Source organism: Molothrus ater, chromosome 16 (genome assembly GCF_012460135.2).
Source record: "Molothrus ater isolate BHLD 08-10-18 breed brown headed cowbird chromosome 16, BPBGC_Mater_1.1, whole genome shotgun sequence".
Classification (NCBI taxonomy): domain Eukaryota; kingdom Metazoa; phylum Chordata; class Aves; order Passeriformes; family Icteridae; genus Molothrus; species Molothrus ater.
This window is the reverse complement of record NC_050493.2, coordinates 14688417-14705341: the sequence shown is the minus strand read 5'-3', so window position 1 is coordinate 14705341 and position 16925 is coordinate 14688417. Positions and strand designations below refer to the sequence as shown.

At 62.9% G+C, this 16925-nt stretch overlaps 3 protein-coding genes across 5 annotated transcripts in view; all 3 read right to left on the bottom strand.

The window, feature by feature from the left end:
- RAB11FIP3 (RAB11 family interacting protein 3) overlaps window positions 1-2331 on the bottom strand; it is an 87088-nt gene extending 84757 nt beyond the window's left edge. Inside the window, exon 1 of one of the 2 annotated variants that reach the window (XM_054516503.1) lies at window positions 1371-2331. In XM_054516503.1, coding sequence (XP_054372478.1) covers window positions 1371-2012 — 642 coding nt within the window. In that variant the 5' untranslated portion in view covers window positions 2013-2331. The remainder of the gene's footprint in view (window positions 1-1370) is intronic. The other variant, XM_036392195.2, reaches the window with a different exon arrangement.
- Window positions 2332-4169: 1838 nt separating this feature from the next.
- DECR2 (2,4-dienoyl-CoA reductase 2) lies at window positions 4170-10994 on the bottom strand. 2 transcript variants are annotated; one of them, XM_036392215.1, is made up of 9 exons: window positions 10891-10994; window positions 10746-10814; window positions 10334-10385; window positions 9087-9222; window positions 8441-8565; window positions 7884-7977; window positions 7516-7620; window positions 6439-6627; window positions 4170-5162 (listed from the first exon to the last, which is right to left on the bottom strand). In XM_036392215.1, the coding sequence occupies exons 1-9, from the start codon at window positions 10986-10988 to the stop codon at window positions 5128-5130; spliced, it is 903 nt and encodes a 300-aa protein (XP_036248108.1). In that variant the 5' UTR covers window positions 10989-10994; the 3' UTR covers window positions 4170-5127. The 2 variants fall into 2 exon arrangements, with proteins under 2 accessions (XP_036248108.1, XP_036248107.1); XM_036392214.1 differs by having other exon boundaries at window positions 6407-6627; window positions 10891-10993.
- Window positions 10995-12661: 1667 nt separating this feature from the next.
- On the bottom strand, window positions 12662-14688 carry LOC118692416 (nucleoside diphosphate kinase, mitochondrial). Its single transcript, XM_036392225.1, has 5 exons — window positions 14601-14688; window positions 13215-13345; window positions 13027-13128; window positions 12847-12947; window positions 12662-12784 (listed from the first exon to the last, which is right to left on the bottom strand). The coding sequence occupies exons 1-5, from the start codon at window positions 14686-14688 to the stop codon at window positions 12664-12666; spliced, it is 543 nt and encodes a 180-aa protein (XP_036248118.1). The 3' UTR covers window positions 12662-12663.
- Between the last annotated feature and the right edge of the window lie 2237 nt (window positions 14689-16925).

Below are 16925 nucleotides of genomic sequence, written 5' to 3'. Positions count from 1 at the left end.
GCTCTGAGGTGTTTTCCCGGCTCAGTGAGGCCCCTCTGGAGCTCTGGCCCCATCCCCACGCCAGCACCGGGCACTGCTGGGCTGAGCTGCACCCCCAGAGCCACCTGCCATGTCCCTGCCACCTCCTGTCCCATTTCCCACGTCCTTGGGCTGCTCCTGCCAAGGGACACGGAGGAACACAGTCCCCAGGGAGGTGGCACAGGAGCCTCCATGGACTGTCTGCTGCTGCCTCCTCTGCTGGGGACAGCAGTGGGACACGGCCGTGGCACAGCGAGCCCGGCCCGGTGGCACAGGGAACCTGGCAGGACAGGACAGGGTAGAAGAGAGGATTTAGGAACAAAACCTCTCTGCGGGCACAGGCAGGAGCAGCCGAGGTACCTGAGCTCACACCTTGAGACCCCCTGCACACACAGTGCCCCCTCAGCAACACAAAGAAGTTCCCTGTCTCCACTCTGCAGGGCTGTTTTTCTGAAATAAATGCCTTTGTTTTATCTTTGAGAGGTGTTTCGAGCAGCAGGACAGGGATAAAAAGCCCCCCTCCACCGAAAGCCTCCTTCACACATGATTTGCTTTGTCATGGCACTTAAATACCCGCGCAGCAGCCAGGGATGGAGAACGAGAGCAGACCTGGGCAGGCACAGGGAAACTTCACAGCAATACCTGCGTTCCTTAAAAAAATAAATCTTCTTTTCCTGGTAGCGATGCCAGCCCAGGCCAATGCATGAAACACCGACAGATCCATCTCCGTGCCCTGGTGAGCGCTGCCGGAGCTTGCTCCATTTTGGCTCAGCCCAGGCAGCTTCAAATTACATCGCTGTGATCTGCTGCAGGGGAACACCGGCTGGCCAGGGCACAGAGCAGCAGCAAAGGGGAAAATGCACATTGAGGCTGTCAGAGCCCGACAAGCGAGGCAGCAGGGAGCCAGGGAATGGCCTGGGCTGGGAAGGCCCTGAAGGATCCCCTCGCTCCAAGCCGCTGCCACGGGCAGGGATGTTCCCGTTATGGGGTGACCACGGTCAGCAAGGGGGGCACGGAGCAGCCCCGGGATGTGCCCGGGATGTCCCCGTGCCCAGGCGAGCCCCGAGGCGGCAGCGATGGAGAACAAAGAGCTGCGGGCTCCCGGCGGCTCCGGCTCCTCCCGGGCGCAGCGGGGGCCTCTCGGGCCAGCGTGCCCTTCACCCGGGGCGATGCCAGCGCTGTCCTTGGGGACACGGGCGCTCTGCAAGGGCCGCAGCTCGGACAGAAGCCACCATCACCCTCACCCTGGGGCGGCGGGGCCACCGGGCACCAGGCGGGGCCGCCCCCCCGGTGCCCCGGCCCGGAGGCAGCACCGGGGCCCACGGTGGGCAGGTGCGGTGCCCGGTGCTCACCTGCTCGGCGCCGTAGGCCGTGGCGAACTGCACGAACTCCTCCACACGCACGAAGCCATCGCCGTCGCGGTCCAGGGCGTCGAAGACCGGCCGGAGGCGCGGCTCCTCCTCGGGCGGGGGCTCGGCGGAGCGCTCAGGGCCCGGGCTGCCCCCGGCCTGCCCCGGGCACCAGGGCGGCGGCCCCGCGCCGGCAGCGGCGGCATCAAGGGCCCAGAGGTCCAGATCCAGCTCCGGGCCCAGCTCTGCCTCCTGTTCCAGCTCCGGGTCCGGCTCCAGCTCCAGCTCGGGCTCCGGGCTCAGATCTGCCTCCTCCTGTTCCAGCTCCGGCTCCAGCTCCGGCTCCGGGTACAGGTCCAGCTCTGGCTCCGGTTCTGGTTCCAGCTCCGGTTCCCGTTGCAAGTCCAGGTCCGGCTCCAGTTCCAGCTCCAGCTCGGGTTCTAGGTCCAGCATTGGCTCCGGTTCTGGTTCCAGCTCCGGCTCCGGTTCCCGTTGCAAGTCCAGGTCCGGCTCCGGTTCCAGGTCCAGCTCTGGCTCCGGTTCTGGTTCCAGCTCCGGTTCTGGCTCCGGTTCCAGCTCCGGCTCGGGCCCCGGTCCCGGCCCCCGGGGCAGCGGGGGCTCGGTCCCAGGCGGACGCGGCTCCATCTTCAGCGCCGGCGCTCCGCGCCCGCCGCCGCCCGCCCCGGGCCATGCCCCGCGGCCATGCCCCGCTCACATCGGGGCGGTGCCGGTGCCGGTGCGGTCTCCGCGGCACTCACGGCTTTGTGCGAAGAACGCCGGCCCCGCCCGCCGACACCGGGGGCGGCCCCGCCGGTCCCGCCCTGCCCGGGGAGCGGCGGCTCCGAGCGCCGGGGCCGCGGGTCCTGCCCGGGACCGGGGATTGGGGGAGGCGGCGGCAGCACCGAGGAACAACCCCGCGGGCCGCCCGCCCGCCCGCGCCGCCGCTCCGGGGCCGCCCGCGGACAAGCGGCAGCTCCAGCCCGGCCGCCGCCGCAGTAGCCGGGGCGGTGACGTCACTCGCCTGCCGGTCCGGTTCGCCCCGCCCCTCCGCGGCGCGAGCCCGTGCCGAGGCCACGCCCCCTCCCCGGCTCGCGCGCGGCGGGGCGGAGCCGGCGGAGAGGGGCGGGGCCAGGGGAGCGCGAGCACGTGGGACCGGGGGGTGCCGTGAATGGGGACCCCCAAATCCCCCTGCTGAGAAACCGCGCTCCGGGACCCCAGACTGTGTTCCGGGACCCCCAAACCCAAACCGCGCTCCGGGACCTGGAGTGCGGCAGTGGTGAAGATGGAGCTGCATCCACCTGGGACCAAACCCAAACCGTGCTCTGGGACCCCAAACCCAAACTGCGCTCCAGAACCCCAATACCAAACCATGCTCTGGGACCCCAAACCGCGCTCCGGGACCACAAACCCCTGTGGGGGGAGCCGTGCAACAGGCCTGCCCAGCTGCTCCAGGTGTGAGCCCCAAATCCCCCCGGGGAGATGAGCCAGTGGGGCAGCACTGTGTGCCCCGGGATGCCTGAGCTGCTCCAGGGGGGACCTGAGCACCGGGACACCCCTGGGACCGTCAATGGGTTAATTAATTAATTAGTGCCCGTGCTTAGGGCTCACAGCCTGCAGGCTTGGTGCAGCTGCAGTCTCTGCTGGAGCACAGGGATGACCCTGCTAACACACCCCTGAGCTGGCCCAGCAGGTGGAATTACAGCCCCTGGGTATAATTAGCAGCAAACTTGATGAGCAAGAGCATCCCTGGCCCCAGTGACCCTGCCCAGGCCAGGGATGTGTGTGACATCTCAGGAGCAGCCTGGTTGGGCCACAATGTGTCCCTGAGCACACTCAGCCCCGAGAGCCAGAGCTCAGCAGCATCCCCAGGGAGGATGTCATCCCTGTCCAGTCACCCCACTGCTGGAAGGATGGAAACCTCCACTCCAAATCCTGCTCCTCAGCACAGCCATTCCTAAAGGTGAGCGGGGCAGGAGGGGGCTCCTGGGTCTGTCCCACAGAGGGAAGCACAGCTGCACCTGCCTCAGGCATCCCCTGCAAAATCCCCTGGGCAATACAATTCCCAGTTTCCAGACAGCTCAAGCTGTGGGTTCCTGCATGGATGGGGCTGGCAGGGAAGGAGGTCCCTGCAGGGCAGGAGGTGACAGCCCAATGCTGTGAGAGGCAGCTCTGCAGCCCTGCACGGGCTCCTGCAGCTCCAGGCTGGGCCCAGAGCTCTGTCCTTGCCCTGGTGCCGGGGACACGTGGCCAAACTCAGCTCCCTCCTCCTGGGGTGGCCACGGAGCCAGGACAGCCCTGACAGTGCCTAAGTCACCTGGTCATGGTGGAACAGTGAAATCCATGGAGCCTCCCAGAGCAGGGCTGCAGGTCAGAGATGAGGCTGCAGCTGGGCAGAAGGGCCAGCACACACCACACAAGCACCTTCTCCAGGAGAAAGCACATCCTGGGATCCAGCAAGAGGAATACTGCAGCCAGAGCCAAATCCCAAGAGCCCAGGCAAAGGATGCACCCAGATCCCAGCCCAAGCACTGCATCCCCATCCCCCTGAAGGGCTGAGCCTCTCACCAAAGCCCTCAGCACCTCCCAGCACCTCTTCTGCTGGAAGCACCTTCCCAGAGCCCTGGGGCTGAGGAGCTGGCAGGTCCCCAAGCTCCGTGGCCTGGAGCACCACAGAGCCAAGGACTGGAGCCACACAAGGCCCTGGCAGTGGCAGCAGTGGCTCTTCCCTCCCTTAGCACCCAGTTTGGACCAGTCAGCTGGGCAGGGCACTGGTGCTCGTGCAGCAGAGAGAGGCATCACTGCTTCAGGGGGCAAGTTCTTTATTTGTGGCCTGGAGGAAGGAGTAAAACCTGGCAAGTCTACAATCAAGTAGGAAATACAATTAAGTGGGAGAACAAGCTTCATTGAATCCAGAGTGAGCCTAAAAACGACCAGCAGCAGCAGCAGGAAGGTGCACACAGGCAGTGTGTGTCCCCAGGGGCAGCAGGGACAGGCTGGCTCCAGCAGTGCCATCCCTGCAGCCCAGCAGGAGGAGAGGCCTGCATTCCAGCTCTAGCCCTTCACTTGGCCTCAGCCCGAGTGTCTGCAGGCACAGTGTGCCACTGGTGTGACAGACAGATGGCTGTGGACAGACCACTGGACACCTGCAGTGCTGAGGGGCAGAGCTGGCGCTGGGGATCTGCCCTCACACCACCTTTGCTCTCGGGAGAGGGGCATCCCAGCTGCACCCCTGGCAGCCTCTGGGAGCACTGTCCCACCCAGGACCCCTCAGGGGACACAGCCACCCCCCTGCCAGGCAGAACTGAGCCCACCACACTGGGTGACCCCGACCCCAGGTGGGCTGAGCTGCTCCCCCTCCCAAAAAGGAGCTGCTGCTGCTGCTGCTGGGGCTCCTGTGCAGTTCTCAGGCTAAGATAGAGGAGTAAGAGGAGGGGTAGCCATGGGTGGCACTGCCTGGGGCTTGGGAAAGGCCACAGGAGCAGCTTGGAGGGAGCCACAAAGGGCCAGTGACCATCTGAGCCCTCTGAGCTGTCTCTGCACCCACAGCCACAGCAGCTCAGAGGGCAGCAATGGCACAGGATGGGCTTGGTCCCCACCCAGCACCCCAGAGCTGTGTCCCCCAGGCAGACACGGGGCTGGCAGTGCCACCAGTGCCACCAGTGGCCAAGGAGAGGCTGTGGCTGTCAGCACTGGCTCTGGGAGATGTCCCCACACGGTGTCCCAGGTCACGTCTGTCCGTCGGTCAGTCCCAGGCCGTCCATCAGTGGGGTTGGTTTGCTCCTGCAGCCCAGACATCTGCAAGAGAGGGTGGAGGTGGGGACAGAGCCCTGCTGGGGCCTGCCCAGCTCCTGGAGGCTGCCAGGTGGGACACAGGCAGGGAGGAGAGGAAGGCAGGACACCCCTTCCCTGCCAGGCTGCAGGAATCCATGGAAGGAAGAGGCTCTTGGGGCTCTTTGTGCTCAATCCTGCTGCTGGGGCACAGAAAATGGGCATCAGGTTGCTTTGGGGGAAGCTCAAGGTGGCTGGACAAGTGTCCACAAGACACCATGTCACAAACCAGGCTCACAGGGCAAATCCAGCAGGTTCTGCTCATCCCAAGGACTGGCCATGAGGACACTGTACCCACTGCTACAGCAGCCATGCCCCAGGAGAATCATGGTTAAGAATCATCATTGAAGTTGGAAAAGCCTTCTAATACCATTAAATCCAACTGTTCCCCCAGCACTGCCAAGACCACCACTAACCCATGTCCCCAAGTGCCACATCCACATGGCTCCCCCACTGCCCTGGGCAGCTGTGCCAGTGCCTGACTGCAGGAATGTGCCCCCTGTTGATGGAGTGACAAATTTAAAAAGGAAAAAAGCCCAGAAGTTTCTCTCCTCAATTAGGTTAAGACACCTCATAGGACCTGGGGGACTTCACCTCAAACTTAAGGACAGCCAATTGAACAGGAGCCAAAAAGTCCCACCTGAACAATTTACTAGAAAAAGAAGACAACAAAGAAACTAATGGCTTTTGTGAGGTGTTTTACCAGGGGCAAGAACCTCTTGCACCTGACTCAGATTTTCTCTGTAAAGAGTTTGTTATTTTGCCTTTTATGAAAACTTTTCTGTTTCCAACACTACCACAGAAGCCATCCTGCTGATTTTATGCCATCTGAGGTGGCTGAGCTATCTCGGGTGTGATATAAATATCCAAGAGCTCATAAGAGCTGGCTCAAGGAGACCATTATATCACCTGACCATTCCCTTCCACAAAGAAATTTTCTCTTAACACCCAACCTACACCTCCCCTGGTACAGCCTGGGGCTGTTCCCCTTGTCCTGTCCCTGTTCCCTGGGAGCAGAGCCTGACCCCCCTGGCTGTCCCCTCCTGTCAGGAGTTGAGCAGAGCCACAAGGTCCCCCCTGAGCCTCCTTTTCTCCAGGCTGAGCCCCTTCCCAGCTCCCTCAGCTGCTCCTCACAGACCCCATGCCCCAGGGAAAAGCAGCGTTTCCCTGAGGAGCCCTGCTCCAATCCCACGAGGGGGAAATGCAGTCACCTAGAGTTTAGCAGAGGAGGAGGAGGCAATACCCAGCAAGGCAGAGAAGCTGTTGGGGGAGGTGAGCCAGCTGCCACCATCCACGACCAGGGTGGTGCCGGTGACGTAGGATGAGAGGGGGCTGGCCAGGTACAGGGCGCTGTGCGCGATCTCCGTCTTGTTCCCCGCGCGCTGCAGCGGGATCACCGAGAACTGGTTGGATTTCTCTGCAAATTTCCCACCTAAAAGGAGCAGGAAAGAGTCCATTTGGACCACGGGAGGACTGTCCACCACCATGGCTGGCCAGGTACTGCAGCACTGCCCATAGGGCTGGCTGAGTGCTCCAGGGAGATCCTGGCACAGCCCTGGGATAAAAAACTGGGAAGATTTAAAGGAGGGGAGCCCAAGCCCAGCAGGGATTTTGTACTGACCCAGCGAGCTCAAGAATCTCAGAAAACTTTAGAACAATGGAATGGTTGGGGTTGGGAGGGATCTCTCCTCCTCCCCTGACATGTCCAGGGACACCTCCCACTATCCCAGGTGGCTCCAAGCCCTGCCCAGCCTGGCCTTGGGCACTGCCAGGGATCCAGGGGCAGCCCCAGCTGCTCTGGGCACCCTGTGCCAGGGCCTGCCCACCCTGCCAGGGAACAATTCCTAATTCCCAATATCCCATCCAGCCCTGCCCTCTGGCAGTGGGAAGCCCAGTACAGCACTCCTGGAGCCCCTTTAGGCCCTGGAAGGGATTCTGAGCTCTCCATGGCTCCAGAGCAGAGGGGCTCTAACCCTTGGAGCATCTCCATGGCCTCTGGACCTACTCTAAGAGCTCCAGGTCTTTCCCATCCTCTGGGGCTGCACCAGCACTCTGCTGATGGACTACAAGAGCCAACCCTGAGGCAGGGCTGAGTTTTGGGGGAGCACATTCCATCATGGCATCAGAGAGCCCAAACTGCTGCCAAACCAGTGCCCTGGGAGGTACCAGGGATGTGGGAAGGGCTGTTCCCAACAGAGCTGTGCCAGCCAAGGCACAGCACAGCAGCAATCCCCACGAGCTGTGTGGCACTGGGGGTCCCTCCCAGTCCCCTCCCAGCAGGGCAGTGCCAGGGCAGGGCTGTGAGCCCAGGCTGCCTCACCCAGGCGTCGGAAGCCCTCGGTGCCCGAGATGGGGCCGGGGGCCAGGCTGTTCACACGGATGTTGTTGGGTCCCCACTCCACTGCAAGGTGACGGGTCATGGCATCTGGGGAGGGATTGCAACAGCAGTGAGAAACAGGGAGCAGAGCCATGCCAGCAACTTCTTTGGAGAGGGAAAAAAAAAGCCACAGAACAGTCTGGCTGAGAGCAAAGGGCCCTGGAGGGGAGAAGAGCCTCATCCCAAACCCAGGCATGCAGCAGCCACACCAATTCACCCCCACTGCCCCTCCCCAAGGCATCTTCCATGCCAGTATTTAGGAAGGACTGGCCCCATGTGGCTCAGAGCCCCAGCAGGGTGTGTGCAGGTACCTATGGCAGCCTTGGCAGCCCCAGCGTGCACCTGCAGGGCCTGCCCTCGGTAGCTCAGGGTGGCCGTGATGTTAACGATGACCCCGCCGTGGTCCTGGGGGAGGAAGGGAGATGTGGAGTTAGGCAGGGAGCAGCACAAAGGCTCACAGAGGGCTCTGAGGGACAGGAGAGCCGGGCTTGGAGGGACAGTCACCCACGGGCACTGCCAAGCCATCACTGGGGCAGCTCTGATGAGTCTCAGGGGTGGGGCAGCCAGCTGGAGAGGTGGGACATGCAGGGTAGAAGGAAAGGCCAAGGGAAAGTGTCAGAGCTGGAAAGGGAGCAGGAGATCAGCTGCTCCAGGTGACAGAGCATGGAAAGGTGCTGCAACAGCACAAAGCCCCAGGGCAAGGGACAGGAGGAGCCCCAGTTCAGGGCTGGGATCCCTGGAAGGGATCTGGGCAGGGAGGCTCTGGGTCCTTGCAGTTCCCTGATTTCCCCAGGAGCACAGTGTGGTTTGACACTACCCCTGCCTACCAGAGCCTCTCCTCAGAGTCCCCTGGCTCTGTGCCACTTACCCGGAAATATTTCTCAAAGAGGACTTTGGAGGTGTTGAAGGTGCCCATGGTGTCGATGTCTATCACTGTCTTGAAGGCGTTGAAGGACAGGGCACTGGCTGGGCACAGGAAGTTCCCTGCAGCACCTGAACCACAGGGACAGGCAAGACAGGGCTGAGACAGGTGTCAGGGCCCTTCTGGGACAGCGAGGGTGAGGGACAATGTCTGCATGCTGGAGAGCACATGGAGACAGCCCTGCTAAGGGGTAAACTGGTGGCTCTGGGTGCCCAGCAGCACAGGCAGCACGAGGGAGCAGGGATGATCCACACCCAGACAAACAGGGATGGCCATGTACACACACAGATCTCTGCTTCCTCTGAGCCCCCAGGAAAACACCCGGCCCAACAGTGAGCCCAAACAGCCAGGAGCCCTGGGAATAGTGCAGTAGGAGGGATAGTGCAGAGGGGCTCCAGCCCTTGGAGCATCTCCATGGCCTCTGGAATTAGTCCAAGAGCTCCAGGTCTTTCCCATCCTCTGGGGCTGCACCAGCACTCTGCTGATGAGTGAGCCAAACCCCCCAGGCAGGGCTGAGTTTTGGGGAAGCACATTCCACCATGGCATCAGAGAGCCCAAACTGCTGCCAAACCAGTGTCCTGTGCAGCCTCACCATTGATGAGGATGTCAATCCTCTTGAACTCCTGCAGTGCCTCGTCCACGGCGGCCGCGATGGTCTGCGGCTGCCGCACGTCGATGCACAGGGGCAGGCACTGCTGCCCTGTGGCTGCCACCAGCTTCTTCGAGGCCTGAAAGAACAAAAAAAAAACACTTGAGAGAGCCTGGTTGCACCCTGCTAGCCCTGGGGTAGCCAGGGAAAGCTCTTGCATGGTGTAACCCAGCACGCTGGGCAGGCTAAGCCCAGGTACCTGCGTGGGCTGCCATGGACACAGCACAGCCCAGGCAACATCTCTGCAGGGCAAGTACAAAGGTTGGACCCCAGCAAGGTTTTTTTGGCAGGAGCACAGGCATAATTGCCCTTTAGATCCAAAAAGTCAGTGGGCAAAAGGGCACGGACACAGCAGCCAGGTGTCAGGCTGTGAGACAGAGCAGCTCTGCAGCTCAGGGTTTGTCATGTGCCACCCCTGTAGCTCATTAAGAGTAAGATCTTCCCCAGCAAATTAAGCACAGGGGACACACACTCAGCAGCAACTCCACACAACACCCAGAGCTGCTCCAGCTTCTGTTTTGGGCTCTGTGAGAGGTCCTGAGCCCTAACAACACACAGGTGCAGGAGTAGCTGGAGTCCTGGACTGCAGATTCTGTGGCCTCAGAAGACTCAGGCCCCTGAGGACTAAAAACCTGCTGAGCCAGCTTCTTCTGGCACATGAGTGTGAGGGGTGGGAAATGACAGCCAACCACACCTGCACCGTCCCCTCTGCCCCAAAACACAGGATACCTGTGCAACACACAAGCCACACAGCCCCTGGCATCTGCTTCTACTCCACACTGAGCTTTCAGTCCAGCCCTGGGCTATGCCCTGCTGACAAACCTCCCCCACAGCTCACTTCTGTCTCTCTCCCGTACAAAAAGCCATCACGACCATGGAATAGCCCCCACAAAGCAGGTTCCAGGTTAACGGAGCTGTGCTGGAGGTGCGGCGGGTGCAGCCCCAAACCTGCACCCAGCCTGCCCAGCACCGACAGAGTGCCCGGGGCTGGCAGGCTGGGAGGCACTGGGAAACACTGGGAGGCACTGGGAAACACTGGGAGGCTCTGGGAAGCAATGGGAGGCACTAAGAAGCAATGGGAGGCACTGGGAAGCCATTCCTCCTACTGCACTGTTCCCAGGGCTCCCGGCTCCACCGGCAGAGAGCAGAAGGATCTCGGGGGCTCGCAGGCGGCTGGAGCCCGCACTCACCTCGGCCACCCGCTGCAGGTTCCTGCTGGCAATGACGGTGCGGCAGCCGTGCCTGCGGGGAAGGGGCAGGTGAGACGGGCCGGGCTCCCCAGCAGCACCTCGGGATCAGCTCGAGTGCTCCCTGCAGGAATTGCTGCTGCTCCGAGCCCGCGGGACGGGGAGAGGCAGGGCCCTGACCCCAGGGCCTTCCTGAGGGCTCTGCCGCCCTCGGCTGCACATCCCGGCTCTGCCAGGGCCGGGCACCGCAGCGGGGAAACGACGGGACGGGGGAAAGAGAAGACAGAAGAGAGAAAACAGAAGAGAGAAGAGAAGGAAAGTGAGGGGAAAGAAGGGAAAAGGGGGGAAGAGAAGAAGGTAACGGGGAAAAGAAAAAGGGAAGGAGGGGACGGTCCCAGGGCAGGGGCTCCCGCACCTCATGAAGATCTCGGCGATGCGGAAGCCGATGCCGGAGCCGCCGCCGGTGATGAAGGCCACCTGGCCCCTGTGGGACAGAGGCACGGTGAGAGCCGGGCCCCGGGGAGGCGGCCCCCGCGGCCCCCCGGAGCGCCGGCACTCACTGGAGCAGGTCGGGGCTGAGCAGGTGCCGGTACTGCGGCAGGCACTCGTCCCCGTCCTCGTCCGGGGGCACCCGCGCGGCCATAGCGGCCTCGGCCATGGCGGGGGCGGCGCTGCTCACTGCGCCTGCGCGGGCGCCGCCGCCGTCGCCTGGCAACGGGGAGCGCTTCGGGACACAGCGACACCGAGCGGCCACGGCGGGAACTGCAGCGCGGAGAGACCGGGGCCGTCCCAGGGCTCCCGGTGAGAGATCCCGGAGATATCCCAGTGAGATATCCCAGAGATACTCCAGAGATACCCCAGAGATACCCCAGAGATATCCCAGACAGATATCCCAGAGATATCCCAGTGAGATATCCCAGTGAGATATCCCAGAGATACTCCAGAGATACCCCAGAGATATCCCAGAGATATCCCAGAGATATCCCAGTGAGATATCCCAGCGAGATATCCCAGAGAGATACCCCAGAGATACCCCAGAGATATCCCAGAGAGATATCCCAGTGAGATATCCCAGAGATACCCCAGAGATACCCCAGAGATATCCCAGGAGATATCCCAGAGATACCCAGTGAGATATCCCAGTGAGATATCCCAGCGATAACCCAGAGATATCCCAGTGAGATATCCCAGAGATACCCCAGAGATATCCCAGTGAGATATCCCAGTGAGATACCCCAGAGAGATATCCCAGAGATAACCCAGTGAGATAACCGAGTGAGATATCCCAGAGATATCCCAGAGATCCCAGAGATATCCCAGTGCTGTCCCAGTGCTTCCAGAGATATCCCAGACATATCCCAGTGCTGTCCCTGTGATCCCAGTGACATCCACCGTGCCAGTGGCGTCCCACTGCTTTCCAAAGCGTCCCAGTGGCCCCCAGTGCCACCCAGTGGTGTCTCAGTGTTTCACAGTGGCATCCCAGCACCTCCCAGCGGTGTCCCGGTGCCACCCAGTGGTGTCCCAGTGGTTCCCAGTGGTTCCCAGCGTCGCAGGGAGCCCCCAGTTTTACAGCTCAGACCCCACCCCGGTCTCTTCCCGTCACTTGCAGAGCCCCTGAAGCCCCCTGGGCACAGCCCAGTTCTTCACAGGGCCTCCCAGTACAGTTCCAGTGCTCCCAGGGACATCCCAGTCCATCCCAGAACTTCCCAGCACTATCCCAGTTTCCCACAGAGCTTCCCAGTACCCATCCAGTGCCCCCCAGGAACAGTCCATGAACATCCAGAGCTTCTCAGAGTCTCCCAGGGACATCCCAGTGCCTCACAAAGCTTCCAGTACCAACCAGTACCTCCACAGATATACCAGTGGCATCCCAGAGCTTCCCAGCACAGCCCCAGTACTCCCCAGAGACAGCCCAGGGTCTTCTGGGGTTCCTCTGTGCCATCCCAGTGCCTCCCAGAGCTTCCCAGTACCACCCCAGTTCCCTCCGGGGACATCCCAGTGCCCTCCATTATCACCCAGTGCCTCCCAGAGCCTTCCTGTGACACCTCAGTGTCCTCTGGTGTCACCTCAGTACATCCCAGAGCTTCCCAGTATCTCCCCATTCTCCCAGTGACATCCCTGTGCCTCCCAGAGCTTCTCAGTGCCTCTGCAAGGACATCCCAGAGATTCCCAGTACCATCCAGTGCCTCCAGGTAGTACCACCCAAGTGCCCTCTGGGGACATCCCAGTGCCTCCCAGAGATTCCTGGTGACATCCGAGGGAGGAGACCGGAGTCAGAGCTGGGGACACCGGGGTTTATTGGGGGCGGGGGTGTCCCCGGCCGGGGCCTGGCCCTAGAGCCCATAGATGTTGTCCCTGTCCCTGCTGTCCCAGGCCACCAGCTCGTCCCGCCGGAACCAGAAGCCGATCTCTCTCTGAGCCGTCTCTGCGGAGTCGCTGGCATGGACCACGTTCCTGCGAGGGGACAGGGATGGGGACAGTGCCACGGCCCCGGCGTCCCGCCCCCGCGGCCCTACCTGGTGATGTGCACGCTGAGGTCCCCGCGGATTGTCCCCACGGCGCTGCTGTCCCCGACCATGGCCCGCGTGCACCGCACCACGTTGTAGCCCTCCCACACCTGCGGGACAGGGACAGGGACAGGGGTAGGGACAGCTGAGTCCCCCTAACCCCCCGGGACCCCCGGGCTGTCCCCTCACCATGGCCACCACCGGCCCCGAGGTCATGTAGGCGACGAGCGCGGGGTAGAAGGGCTTCAGCCGCAGCTGCTCGTAGTGCTGCTCCACGAGCCTCCGGTCCGCCTGGGGCAGCGGCGGTGACAGTGACACCCGGGCGGTGTCCCCGGCCACCCCCGCTCCCGGAGCGGTGTCCCCGCGGGCCCGGCTACCTGGAGCAGCTTCATGGCCACCAGCTTGAAGCCGCGGCGCTCGAAGCGCTGGATGATGTCCCCGAGCAGCCGCCGCTGCACCGCGTCCGGCTTGGCCACCAGCAGCGTCCTCTCCTGCAGCGCCGCGGGGGCTGCGCGGGTCACTGTCACCACCGCGGGACACGGCACCCACCCGACACCGGCACGGCGGCAGCAGGGCCCCGAGCTGTCCCCGCGGCACCACGGGCTGTACTCGGCCCCGAGGTGCCGATGGGAACCCGCCACCATCGCTGTCCCCATCCCCGTCCCCGTCGCTGTCCCCATCCCTGCTTCCATCGCTGTCCCCCTCGCTGTCCTCATCCCTGTCCCTATCGCTGTCCCCTGGCCAAGCTGTGCCTCTCAGGCTGCTGGGGTCCCAGGGGATGTGTCACAAAGCCCTGACGGGTATTGGGGATATGTCCGTGGCCAGGAAATAGCCTTTAAGCCAGCCATGTCTGTGCCGTGTCCCCGTGCTGGGGACTGTCCCCTGCCTGGCCCCGGGCCCTTCCCCCGCCCGGTCACAGCGCTCCGCTGCTGGAGGGAAAAATCGGTGACCGAGGGACGGCAGGGTCCGGCCCCGCTGTCACCCGAGGGACGGCAGGGTCCGGTCCCGCTGTCACCCGAGGGATGGCAGGGTCCGGTCCCGCTGTCACCCGAGGGACGGCAGGGTCTCACCCCGCCGCTGGCTCTGCCGCGGCTGCGCCGCAGGAGGGGACAGAAGCCCCAGGGGACAGCGCATCCCATCCGCTGGAGGGACAGAGGGGACAGGAAGGAGGGGAAGGGAGAGGGAGGGAGGAGGAAGGGAGAGGACACTTTACTGCCAATCCCTTCGGGGACGCGTCCCGGGCTGCGGGTCCGGGTGGCCCCGGTGCTGGAGGGGACAGAGCCGGACAAACCGAGCCCGTGAGCTCACCCGGGCACTGCTGGGCACGGCTCGGCTCTGCCAGGGCCCTGCCCTGTCCCTGTGCCCCCGCATCGAGGTGCCCCCAGCACCGCCCCAGGGACACTGAACCCCTTGGGACCAGCTCCGGGCTCTGTCCCATGCCGGCACACGGGGCTGGGGACAGCAGGACCTGGCACCGAGTCGCCCCACGAAGGGGTGACAGGAGCCCGTGAGCCGCCGCCCGCCCGGCACGGGGACACCGGGGACACTGTGAGGGGATGGGACACAGAGGGGACAGGGTGGGAACGGGAGCTCTGAGGGGCAGCACAGGCAGGGGACCGGGGTCAGGACGGGGATGAGGAAAGGGTCCCCAGGGGCAGGGACAGGGAAGGGGCTAAAGGCCCCCAGGGATGGGGACCGGGTCCTCTGGAGCAGGGGTGGGGACAGGGTCCCCAGGGGCAGGACAGGGACGGGCCGTGTCTCACCGGAGCCGTAGCAGCGGGGCGCGGGGGGGCTCCGGCCGGGCTGTCCCCGCGGGAGGCTCCGGGCCAGGCAGCGCCCCAGGGAGCCCATGGCGGCCCCGGCGGGTCCGAGCCGGGCTCGGTCGCTCTGCGGAGGCTTTAAGGGCCCGGGGATGGGTCAGGATTCCGTCCCTCCCCTTAAAGGCCGCCGCGCCTGCTCGGGACATCCCGGGACGGAGCATCCTCCCCATGCAGAGCATTCCAGCACGGAGCATCCTGACACGGAACATCCTGGTTTGGAAGCCCAAGCCCTACCAGGGTAGAAGCACAGCCCACACTCACCCCGAGGGGAGCCAGACCCTGCCAGGACCCAAACCTGGGCCATGCTTTGCCCTCGATTCAGCAGCAGGGAGAGGCCGGGTCAGCCCGTGCCAGGCTGAGCTGGGGCACAAGGGCAGCCAGAGCAGGGTCCCCCTGTGGGGCACAGACCTGCCCTGGACACAGGGGGTGCTGGGGAAGGGCTGCAAGGCCCTGGGGACAGAGGAACTGCCAGGTGGGACCTCTCTGATAACTTCTCCAAGGCCCATTCAGACCCCAGTTTGGGAAATCACTCTGTACTGGGCTTCCCTGCACTCAGACACCTCATGGGAGAGCAGCCTGACAGGTTCATGGAACAGCCTGGCTGCTTGGAGCCTGCTTCCCAAATCCGTGCTGAGCTGAAGGACTGAGGAGTATCCTGAAGAAACAACGGAGGGCTGGGCTTGATCCCTCTGTCCCTGTTCCCACCCTGCCTTCCCAAGGCACAGGGATGGGGGGACAGAGCCCCTGCCACAGCCTGGGGGGCTCTGGGGACCTGCTGTGCTCTGCACTGTGACAAAAAACAGCCCAATGCCTTCCCACGGGCAAATGGATTCAACAGGCTGTGGAAAAGAGACTTTTCTGGCCCCAGACAAGGGGCTGGGGGTGGGGAAAGGCCCCTGTGCAGGGTCTGCCAGGCCTGGGGGAATGGGACAGAAAGGTGGCAAAGGGGAAAGAGGTTTTAGGACAAGGGGTGGCAGACTGGAGGCTGGGCTTTGGCCACCTGGCAGCTGCTGGCACTGACCAAGGGGAAATCTACTTTCATCCTGTGTGAAGTCAAGAAAGAGAAGCAGCATGAGCCTGGAGAGCTGTGCTGGGATGGAATCCCTTCAGCCCCAAGGGGAAGTGGTGGAGGAGGAGGCTGCCAGCTTCCCGTGCCCCCCAGTGCCCCCCAGGGCAGGGCAGAGCTGCTGGGGGTGCCCAGGAGGAGCTCAGGAGCAGGGCCAGGGCTGGACCCTGCACTGGGGGCTCCTGCAGCGTCACCAGCAGGAACAACGAGGGGACAGGGGAGACATGGAGACAGGGGCACTCCAAGTGCTGCTCCAGGTGTGGCTGGCAGGGAGTCTGGAAGGCTGGGCACAGACCACCACCCCCCTTCCTCCCCTCCTCCCTCACCCCCTGCAGGCAGCTCTGCCCTCACCTGCACAGCCTGGAGCAGGTGAGGCACATCCTGGGCATCTGGACTCTGCTCCGGGCAGGGAGCACAAAGATCCAGCTGGTGCCAGGTCAGAGCCTGGATGCAGGGATGGCACAGATCATGCAAGGAGCATCCACCATCTCCCCATGACACATGAGCACAGGGAAGGGGCTTGTCCACAAAACTGAAACACAGGAACCATGGAGGAAGTGCTGCCACACTCCAGCTCACCCCTGACACCTCTAAACTGTCCAGGTGCAGCCACAGCACAGCCACATCTCCAAACATTCCCAGGAGAACATCCCCAGGAGTGCTCCCTTCCCTGAGCCTGGTGCTGCTCCTGCCACTGCAGCTGCCCACTTAACCACAGGGAATTAAGACTGATTCCCCAGAATCATGGAATGGTTTGGGTTGGAAGGGACCTCAAGGCTCATCCCAGCCCAGGCCATGTCCAGGGACACCTTTCACTGTCCCAGGTGCTCCAAGCCCTGCCCAGCCTGGCCTTGGGCACTGCCAGGGATCCAGGGGCAGCCCCAGCTGCTCTGGGCACCCTGTGCCAGGGCCTGCCCACCCTCACAGGGAACAATTCCTAATTCCCAATATCCCATCCAGCCCTGCCCTCATTCAGCCTAAAGCCATTTCCCCTTTTCCTTTCCATGCCTTTCCAATTTAATCTATTAAAAATAAAAATTGGGACTGATATAATACTGCTTCTTGACCTCAGGGAAAAGAAATCATTGCCAGCTGCATGATCAGAGATCCACAAGCCCCACACAATCTGCTCCTGCCTGACTGGAGTCTGGGGTTTTATCAGACAGATGCCACCACTGTGTCACTGGGCAGAGGGTGAACTT